The sequence below is a fragment of the Carya illinoinensis genome, chromosome 1, assembly GCF_018687715.1.
Source record: "Carya illinoinensis cultivar Pawnee chromosome 1, C.illinoinensisPawnee_v1, whole genome shotgun sequence".
Classification (NCBI taxonomy): Eukaryota; Viridiplantae; Streptophyta; class Magnoliopsida; order Fagales; family Juglandaceae; genus Carya; species Carya illinoinensis.
In genome coordinates, this window is record NC_056752.1 from 8,923,761 (window position 1) to 8,935,274 (window position 11,514).

The 11,514-nt window shown below is 38.7% G+C and overlaps 1 protein-coding gene across 1 annotated transcript; it reads right to left on the bottom strand.

Moving 5' to 3' along the window:
* Positions 1-8,905: 8,905 nt before the first annotated feature.
* Positions 8,906-10,555, bottom strand: LOC122309503 (hydroquinone glucosyltransferase-like). The gene has a single exon (XM_043123015.1). It carries the CDS (start codon positions 10,464-10,466, stop codon positions 9,036-9,038), a length of 1,431 nt encoding a protein of 476 aa, XP_042978949.1. The 5' UTR covers positions 10,467-10,555; the 3' UTR covers positions 8,906-9,035.
* Between the last annotated feature and the right edge of the window lie 959 nt (positions 10,556-11,514).

The window sequence follows — 11,514 nt, forward strand, 5'->3', positions numbered from 1 at the left end:
CCCCTTGGACAGATCTGACATGTAGCATCTTCAATTATTTTCCTCTGCACTAAATTCTGTCTTGTTGGTAAGATGCACTTCAGAGCCTTCCACACAAATTGTTTTGTAGGATTAGGGGCATTTAGTCTCCAAACCCCTTCCCAAAGTTGCTTCTGAGCTTGTTTATTAGAGCATTCCCCGACCCTAGATTTTTCCATGTCATTGCCTAAATGATAGGCACTTCTCACAGAAAACCTGCCATCCTTAGTAAAGTCCCACATAATTTCATCTTCACCACAATGCCAACTTAATGGTATGCTGCAAATCTGAGTAGCCTCCTCCCTGCTAAACACTTCCCCTACCAAACTCTCATTCCAGCAATGAATTTCCTCATAGATAAGAGAGAGTATTAATAGGTGATCTAACTTTCAAGTCTGCAGATAGAGTATTAATAGGTGATCTAACTTTCAAATATGAGCCATTATGAAGCCATTTATCCTTCCAAATAGAAATACTTTTCCCATTACCCACTCTCCACACCATACATGCTTTCACCAGATCTTGTGCAGGTAATAAACTTCTCCACATAAAAGAGGGTTCATATCCAATCTTTGCATCAATAAACTGACATTTACTGAAATACTTTTCCTTAAAAATCCTTGCTACCAAAGAATCAACCTTTATTTGTAACATCCACCCTTGTTTGGCTAACATAGCCTTATTAAAAACATTAATATTCCTAAACCCCATCCCACCTTCCTTTTTATTTTCTCCCATTTTATCCCAACTCTTCCAATGAATACCCTTACTATCTTTTCTACTACTCCACCAGAAACTTGCAATAATGGAATTGATCTCATGACACAGCTTCCTTGGAAATCTAAACACATTCATCGTGTAAGTAGGAATAAACTGTAAAATAGTCTTAATTAAAACCTCTCGACTAGCACTAGACAAAAATGAGTTTTTCCAGCTTCTAATCTTCCTCTACACTTTTTCTTTTATGTTTCTGAAAGTTTCATACTTTGATCTTCCAATTATAGTTGGAAGACCAAGATATTTACCATAGTCTCCACAAATAACATCACCAGCCTCGGATACAATTTCCCCTTTTAAAATCTCACTTGTGTTGAAACTAAACAAGATTGCAGTCTTCTATCTATTCAACTTTTGGCCTGAGGAAACTTCATACAGTAGCAATAAATCATGTATAGTCAACCACTCTTCTTTACTTGCCTTGCTAAAGATCACATAATCATTAGCAAATAGGAGATGATTGATTCTAGTCCCACCTCTTATAGCAGCTACCCCTTTAATTCTCCCTTTGGCAACAGCATCACTCAACATGGAACTAAGGCCTTCAGCACATAGGATAAACAGGTAAGGAGATAAAGGGTCTCATTGCCTTAATCCTCTAGTAGGCATGAATGTATAACCCACCTTTCCATTCACCACAACTGAATATCTAACCGATTCTACACACTTCAATATCAATTGGATCCATTTTTCACAGAAACTCAGCTTCTTCACTATGGACCTCATAAAAGTCCACTCTATTCTATTATATGCCTTTGACATATCTAGCGTTAGTGCCATGTTTCCTTTTCTTCCTTTTTGTCTTGCTTTCATGGTATGAAGAATCTCATAGGCCACCATCACATTGTCAATAATTGATCTACCTAGAACAAAAGCACTTTGCAGACTAGATATTATATTTGGTAATACATGCTTAAGCCTATTTGCTAGAACTTTTGCTATGAGCTTGTACAAAACATTGCATAATGAAATAGGACTAAACTCATTAACAGAAAGTGGAGCATCTACTTTAGGAATTAGCACAATATTAGTAAACTGCAACTCACTTGGCATATCTCCCCCATTTAGTACATTTAGAATAGCCTTACATACTTTAGGACCCACAGCTGCCCGGTGATGTTGGTAAAAGGCTGCTCCAAACCCATCTGGCCCAGGAGATTTGAAAGGCCCCATCTGTTGAAGTGCTTCTAGTACCTCCTCTTGCAGAAAAGGAGCCACAAGATCATCATTCATTGCTCTTGTCACTTTATTGTCAACACTCTGCAAACAAGCCTTAATATCTACTCCCCTTAGATTCGAAGTTGAAAAATCTTCTGAAAATGATCCTTGAAAGCAATGGCAATATCAGATTCCTCATTTCTCAAAATGCCATCTGCATCTTTGATATGTTTTATAAAATTCTTTTTCTTTGTGTTACACATGCATGAAAGAACCTTGTATTTCTGTCCCCTCCTTGATGCCAATGCCTTTTTGCCCTTTGCCTCCATTTAAGATCCTCTTTCTAAAGTAAAACCCCCACTTCATTTTGTAACCTCACAATCTCCTCTTCATTATAATGGTTTTCATCATCCTGCAGTTGTTTTAGAAGAGCAGATTTCAGGTTTATCTCCTTGTCCAAGTCTGAGTTATGAGATTTCTTCTATCTTGATAATGATACTCTACTATTCTTAAGAGTTTGTTGTACTTCTCTTATAGGATCTACATTTGAACTTTCCTGCATCCATACTTTTCTTACAATATCTTTACATTCTTCCTCTTTACCCCAGGCCACTTCATACTTGAAAGACTTACGATAGCCTCTTCTATATGCAGGTTGCTGTTGAGTTGAAAAGTACAATGGTCTATGATCCAAGCTTCTTGCCACCAGAGTTTCCACTCTAATTGAGGTGAAACAACCCAACCATTCTCTGTTTGCTAAGCCTCTGTCCAGTCTTTCTATAGTAAAAGTATCATCTTTGTGTCTATTGCACCAAGTAAACTTGGAATTCGACCATCCCAAGTCAAACAATTCCCCCATCTCTACCACATATCTAAATTTATTAATCTGAGATTCACTTCGCACGTTCCCTCCTCTCTTCTCATCTTGAGCTAATATTTCATTAAAGTCCCCACAAACAAACAAAGGCATATGATTAGAAGGTTTTAAGGACAATAAAATATCCCAAGACTCTTGCCTCTTACTAACCTCTGGATGTCCATAAAATCCAGTAAACAGCCACTCCTTATTCTCCTGGTCAGCCTTAATTATTGCATTGATATGAAATCTAGTATAGGATTGAATTATCACATTAGTTTCCAGCTTCCATAGTAAAGCCAATCCTCCACTTCTTCCTAGAGGATTAACTACAAACATCCCTCATAATTCAGTTTCCTCTTAAGGAATTCCCATCTATATTCTTCTAACTTGGTTTCCATCAAAAAAATAAAGTTTGGTCCCTTATCCTTCACAAGATTGTGAAGGTCATGAATTGCACGGGGGTTACCAAGCCCCCGGCAGTTCCAACTCAAGGTTTTCATTGCTCTTGGCGACGCTGCTCAACAGCCGCCGCCAAGTTCATATTTGCAAGAAGAAAGCCCCCCTCCTTAGTGACTTTTTGTCTTTTCCTACTTGCTTCTCTATCCCCACCTTCCTCTTCATCAACTAAACCCCTTTTCTGCACCATTTCTGAGGCTAAATTATTACTGTCCATACCTTTCCCCCTAGCACGTTTTTTCCACCTCCCTCTAGTAATAATAGGCCTTTTATCAGTGATCTGGCTTATAACTTTAGCACATAACCCAGCCTGAACCTCATTGTTAACCATGCCCAACTTATCTAGGCTCTCCTCAGCAAAGTCATTTAAATTTCGGGCCCCCATAAGTGGGTTTGCATCCAGACCCAGGCCCATTCCCAAGCCCAGCTCTCCTTCCTTGTTTGCATCCTCACCTTGACACGTTTGATTCTGTTTAACTACTTCCATAACTTTCTCCTCCAGCCTTATCGGATGCTGCAGATTCAAACAATCCTTCCCCTTACTTTTTGTAGAGCCCACCCTCTTTTCAGTTATAACTTTCCACTTATCCAAGCCTTGTTGATTTGTGCAAGCAACAAACTCCACACTCCCATCCTTATCCAAATTTAAATTTGAATTAGAATGAGATCCCTGATTGTCGCCTGCATGGTTAGCCGAATCAGTGTCAGAACCCCCACCTTCTACTGGACCTTTCTTCCACCTCTCGCCATCACCATTGCTAAACCTCCCATTTGAATAACTTCGTTTGATAAAAGAAGGAGAAGCACGAAGCCACGAACCAAATTGTTGGATCTTTTCAGCATGCTGAGACAAAGTCTTACTTTGTTATCTGCACCCGTCAGCTGCATGGACTAAGTAACCACACATAAAACAGACCTTTGGCAATTTTTCATATTTGATGGGAATCCACACCTTTTCTCCTTGCAAACTGATCATCCTCCATCTTGCCAGAGCTTGGTGTAAATTCAACTCAATCTTTATTCTTAGAAATCTGCCCCACCCTATCCCATCACTCGGGATATCAACTTCCAAAACCCTCCCAATTGACCTCCCTATCTTCTCCCCATACGATCTATTCATGAATGCAAAGGGCAGATTGTGAAGTTGCACCCAGAATTCCTCATAATCAGAACTTATCATTTTTGGTTGCTTCAACACATTAAATAACTTAAGCGCAAATAAACCATTGTCAAACAACCATGGTTTTCCAGATAAAACATTCTCCTTATCTGCATGTGTAGCAAATGTCACAGTAAAAACATTTGATCTACACTCATGAAAAAAGCCTGTTTACTAATCCTCCACACCTTAGCCATGGTAGAAGCTAGGACTTCCTTACTCACCATGCGGTCTGTAAACACCTTCCCCACCAGACTTCGGTCACTTTTCTCTTTCATATCAGACCCTCATCATCCAATTCCAGCACACACGACTCACTCTCTGTCAATCGTAATTGACTCCATCTCTCTTGAATATCCTCCATGTTTGCTCACACTAACTGCAGCCTAAAAGATGCACACCAATGTCTACCGTAAACTTCACCTCGTTCACTAGAGAGAAAAATGAGAGAAGACTCAAGATTCACCCAGGTAGGTAATTCCAATCATGCACGCCTTGCTGGTAATTCCCTGTCATGTAGCTCTCCAAAAATTCCAATTGTCTTTGGACCTCATGATTTGGATTTTGGAATTTTCTTAAGTGAAAAACAAAACAAAAGTAATTCAGTAATTAAACTTCCATTAATTTCCATAATATGCACAACCATTTGCATATTATGTGATGGTTTTTTTGGGTTTATAAATTAATTAATTACTTAATTAAAATATATATATATATATTTTTGTGAAATAAATATGCATTTAAAGGCTCTAGTTTGTTTTTAAAGGTACATGTGGGCTCTGCGAAAGAAGAAAGAAAGACTAGTTGAGAAATGTTACGTTGATATCTTATTATGTAGCTAGAATCTGCTTGGTATTGATGGTGGAAATTTTGGTGGAGTTGCTTGTTTTGACTGCTTAGTATTGGTTGTTGATGCTTGTATTCCATTTTAGTGACGTTGCTGCTTGTTTTGACTGCTTGGTATTGGTTTTGGTGCTGGAAATTTATATTCTAGACAATTCAGAGGAATTTGTATTAATTGTATGAATTTATATCAAAATCAACTTTTTAAAACTTATATTAAGTTGATTTTGATATATGAAATTTGTATTAAGTTATTTTCTTTAGCACATATTATTATTTGTTGGTAATATTGAGCACATGTTAATACACACTATCTTTTAGCACACAAGATTCAAAATTTGATCATTTTGATATATAAAATTGGTAAATTTGGATATATAAAATTTGTGTTTTTGAGCACACTTTAAATAATGGGATTTTTAATGGGTGCTAATTGTTAAATCTATTAAAAAAATTAGGTAAAAAATAAATAATAATAAAATAATAATTTTTATTCTAACTAAAATCTCAAAAAAAAAGAATAAAAATAAATAAATAAATAAATATCGCGGCCGTCTTTGAAGTTGATGTATGAGTAGGTAGTACACATTACTAATAATTAATACATTTTGGAGTTAACCTTATTTTCACTTACGTCAAACTTAGAAATTATTGGAAAATAATCAGTCTTATCTTATATTCATTGCTTTTTTTTTGGTGGAGTTTATTTTATAACTTACACTTAAATGTATTGGGATTATGCAACACCATGTGGTAGATAAAGGTCATCAAATAATTGAGATTAGGCCAAAGTGGGAGAGGTTTGCATGCTTTGAAATTATTGAAGTTTGTGTGGATCAAAAAGGGCTGAGTGACCTATGCTTTAAAAGGTCAAGGACCCGCATCTACGTTGGAAAGTGCTCAATAACAGTATTTTCTGATTTTGTAAAATTATTCCATTCGATACCCAGAAAATTAAAATATATATAAATATATATATATATATATTACAAAAATGATTTAGAAACACTTGGTGTACAAGATTTTGTTGATCCTAGCTCCTTGTATTCACTCTCAGGCTTTGTTAATCAAATTTCTACAAGCATTTGATAAGAAGTTTTTCGCCGGTGATGATTTCAGAAATAGAATTTCAAACCCAATAGTCTCCAAGAATATGAATGCAGAATTTCGGACCCAATACGTCTATAGTATTGGGGTGAATTGTAGTCATTGTTGGCAGGAGAAAAGATATTTGAATTGTGAATTGTGTAATTACCGCGTAATTGTTTTAAAAAAATGAACAAAATATAAGATCTACATGAAAAAAAAATTAATTTTTTTAATAATAGATCTCACTTTTTTCAAAACGATTATGCGATGGTTGCGCATTTCACGATTGTATATAGAATTACAAGTAGGCTATAAGCTATCTTCCTTTGCAGTTTGCACTATCGTCGCCCTTAAGGTCTTTCCTTTTTCTATTGAGACGACCATCCTAGCCCTTTTTACGTTCTCTGCATTCATGTACTTGCACCTTATCCATGTTCACCTTACAGCACTCATTGTTCTTGTGGGATTCCCTCCCACCCCTTTGGTTATGTTCCACGGCCAATGTCTGAAAGAATATGAATTGAACGATATTTCAAGAAGAATAAGACTATGAAATTAAGGGTTCTTGTCGCCGCCCTATTGATGTTTATCATCCGCCGACAAGTAGCCATAAGGGATCAAACTATGCTTCTAGATTGCATATCGCTTGGACTATAAATGGCACTTTTGCTTTTGTGAAATATAACAGAGGTAAGCAATGCATCATTCATTTCTTTTACTTTTAACATTGATTTTTAAAGATTTAAACCCACTATATATATAAATATCCAAACGTCAACAACAACCACCATGTTAGACCCTCTAGAAAAGTGGCCCCGGGCCAAGTCTTGACACGCATGCCTCAGCATGCCAGCGAGGCTGTTGGCCTACCCTTGGTGCCGCACAGCATGCTGGCAAGGTTAGCAGGCTAGTCTGCCAGCCCAGCCCGGCCAGCATGGTTTGCCTGCCCAGCGCGCACTCAGGGGCCAACCAACCTACCCAGCGCACAGGCCATGCCAGGCCACCTGCCTAGCCAGCACGCCCATCAGGTAGGCCAGCACGCCCACTTGCCTGGTCAGCACGCCCAGCCAGCCAGCCAGCCAGGCCACCTGCCTGACCAGCACGCCCAGCAGGCAGACCCACCTGGTCAGCCAACGTGCCCAGCAGCCTAATCAGCACGTAGGCCATGCAGCTTGACCAGGCCAGCCAGCCAACCGCCATGGCACCAACCATGTGGCCTGACCATGACTAGCCAGCCAATGTCCATGGCTCATGCCATGGGCCATTTTCAGCACGGGCCAGCACCAGTCAGGTCGGGGGTCCCACATGGGCCCCACGACCAGAATTTTATCATTATGTTATTGTGTTATTTATTTAATCTAGTATTTATATAATTCCTTATTTCTTTGTTTTAGTACTACTAGGAATTATTTCCTTATGCTAGTGTCACTAGGAATTATTTCCTTATTCAAGTACCATTAGGAGTCTTCCCATTGTAAGCCTATATAAAGGCCACCCTAGTCCCATTTTTCATTATCTTTTGACAAATTCCTTTGTGGATAGCTTATTTGTTCTTGAGATCTCCTTCGGTGCTTGGCACTTGGGCTATTTGCGTGCAACCCGTGTAAATCCCAAATAGAGATTCAACACCTTGACGTTTGTGGACTGGTGTTGATTCAATTATCAATTTATGAGCAAGGTTGTTTCTCTTTTCCATTATTGAGTTGCATTCTTGTTATTTATTTGTTATTTTCATTATTCCTTTTGCACTTGACATTATATATCACGCCCCAACCATACCAATACACTAGATCTACTTTTCCAAGAAGATCTAGCTTTGTTGGACTTTTCCCTTCACTTTTCCTTCACTTTCCTATTATCCAAGCACCATATTAGCCTCCATATAACTTTCCATAATTCTAAATCTAATTCCTTTCATCATAAAACCCTAGATCTAAACTAGATCTAGTGCCTCCATATTTCCTACATAAAGCCCTAGCCTCCATAAGGATTTCTTATATTTTAGGAAACCTTAAACCCTAGCCTCACTTCCATATTTACCAAAATACCACCCAAGAGGCGCCTACCATAGCAAGATCACACCATTCGACCATCATCATATCATACACCATACCATACCATCAAGATCCCAATTCAACAACCACAACACCAATCATTCATATTCACCAAATCTCATCACTCAAGACTAGTACTCAAGTAAAGGGCAAGCAAGAAGGATAGGCTCATCGGTCATAGTTGGGTGAAGCGGATCTAGAGAACTATAATGTTTTGGGACTAGACCAAGATCCCTAACACACCCACATCGATTGTTGTGGCTAATTAAGTGACAACCACTTTATTAAGAGGTAACGAAATTTCAAACCTAGTCGGGTCCCATATCTTTTGCTTCAACCCCTTGTTGCTCTGTGTAGCGCAATCCCATGGCGACACCCATCTCTCTCTCTCTCTCTCTCTCTCTCTCTCTCTCTCTCTCTCTCTTACCCACATTATATTTTAAGGCCAAAGTATATAAGAAAGAGAGACAGAGGAAATTAATAGAGTGATTATGGTATATAGTATATGCGTCGTACCATTTCTAATCCAAACATAAAAGTATAGTACAAATCATGTGCTGTAGACAAACATAAAAGAAATATATCAAAATATACTGGGTGTATGCAAAGTCTAATTAAGTTTTTAATTTTTGTTCTTCCACTTGAGAGCCAACTCGGACAGCGTCTTTGTAGAAGACCCATCTTCACTCAGAGCCTTTGAAGCTGCGTCCTTGAGGTCCTTCATACGGGTCCTCACCCCCTTCCCTTCTTCACCTTTCATTAAAGCCTTGGCAATTCTGGCAATTTCTTCTCTTACTACAATTCCATTTTCGTTATGCTTTGGTCTCAAAGCCACCTTGATGTCCTTGGTCAGCATAATGGCATTCATTTTCTGTTCTGCATAGAGCGGCCAAGCAATCAAAGGTATGCCATTCACAACACTCTCGAGGATGGAATTCCAACCGCAATGGGTTAGGAACCCTCCGGTAGAGCCATGGCTCAGGACTTGGGCCTGTGGTGCCCAAGATGGAATCAATAAACCCCGCCCCTTGGTCCTTTCCACAAATCCTTTTGGCAAGAAATCAAGAGGGTTTTTCTGGCTTTGGATACTGAAAAAAGTGGCACTGGAATCTTCATCATTTGGGCTCCTCACTACCCACAAGAATCTCTGCTCACTCCTCTCCAACCCCAAAGCCAACTCAGTAATCTGGTGAGAAGAGAGGGTTCCAACACTTCCGAAAGAGACAAACAAGACCGAGCCATGTGGTTGCTCATCCAACCATTGCAGACACTCGCACCCCTCAACCTTAACGCTTGAGCCCATATTCACGAGCGGCCCAACAGGGTAAACGGTCGGTTTCCCAGGTACTTCTGCTTGCAAAAATTTTATAGCTCCTGGTTCCAACTCCAGGAAGCTGTTCGCCATAATTCCCTCGGCCATGGGATAGCGTTTTGCGTGGTGAAGCAGCCATTTGTAGGCCTCGTTTTTCCGGTCTTGAACCAGGTCTACCAAATCTTTGCCGTGAATTGGAATGCACCCAGGAATTCTCACCAGCTCAGGATGGTCTCTGTACTCGCAAGAAACCATTTCATCGAGCTTCGGCAGATACAAGAACAAAGACAAAGCCATGGCCGTGGAGGGGAAGAATACGTACGGATAGGCGTTGAATTCCCTGGCAACATCGAAGGCGTCGGAGCCAAAGAGGTCAACAACGAGAGCCGCCAGCTTATTAGTTTCAGCCAACGACTTCAAGGCCTCACGAATGGAAGGAAGAGAGCGAGCCACGGTCAGAAAAATGATGGTTTCAATACTGGTTCCTCCGGGGATATTGTCGAGGTCGACGGGAGGGAGGAAGACGTGATTTATGGAGGTGGGGAGGGAGGCAAGGACGGACCTTTGGGCCTCGGTGGGCGGTCCGTCGGTGGGGACGATGAAGGTGACGTTGATGCAGCTGTGTTGGAGGTGGACGAGTCGCTTGGCGAACTCGACGAGGGGGATGAGATGTCCTATGCCGGGACTGGGAAGAATGGCGACATGGGTTGCTTTTGATCGTGCAGATTGAAGGCCTTCCATGGCAGCAATTCGCAAAATGTTTATTTTTTTTTTCTCTCTCCAGAACAATCTCGCTATTTTTTGTGTTATGGTAGTTGGAGCTAGAAATTGGGGAAAGGTGCGAGGGTATTTATATAGAGAAATTTTAACAAGGGCGGTGTTTGTTTGGTCATTTGAATTGTGGTGGTGCTTGTACATGTTAATTTTTTAAGGTAAGAAATCAGAATATTTTTAAAAACAATGTTACATGCAGTCGTGAAATTATAAATGTTGTGCAATCGTTTTGAAAAAAAGTAAGGTCCACGATTAAAAAGTTAGTTTTTTTTTTTTATGTAGGTCCCATATTAATTTATTTTTTTCAAAACGACTGCACGTCGCTTGCACAACCATAACTGTAAATATTATTTCTCTATTTCCAACAAGCAACGTCCTTAATTTACGCAATTCGCTTACGTTGCACAATTAAAAAAAAATTATGTTCCTTATTTTTTATTTTCGATTAATTAAGGGCCATCATGTTCAAAACGTCATGCAGATTCCCGATCTTCTCATTTTATGCCGAGTTGAGTGCTCTCACTTTCAGAGTACTTCAATTAAAATTTTCAATTCACATTATAAGAAAATGATTATTTATTAAAAAAAAGTTATTTACTATAAAAATAACTATTTGTAACGAAAATATACATATTTTAATAAAAAATAATCATTTTCATAAATTAAAAAAAAACTAAAATTAAATAAACAATTTTTTTTAAGTATAGTCACTTCCTCAATGTAAATAATTCCAGGGTAGCTGTCCAAAAAGGCAAAAACTCCAACTTTCTTTGGATCTAATTGGATTTTCAATTTTTCTCAAGGACATTAAAAAAAAAAAATGGAATTCAGTAACCAAAGTTTCAAACCCATTTTATAATACGCTAATTTATTCTGTTGTTATGTGAAGATAATTTTTCTTTGGGTTTATAAATAAATTAGTTAATTAAAAATTATATGTTTTTTGTGAAATAAATATGCATTTAAAGTTTTTTGTTTTGAAAGGTACATATGGGCTCTGCGAAAGAAAGAAACA

Coding starts and splice junctions, on each gene's coding strand:
- LOC122309503 (XM_043123015.1), bottom strand. CDS start 10,466: ATGGAAGGCCTTCAATCTGCACGATCAAAAGCAACCCATGTCGCCATT.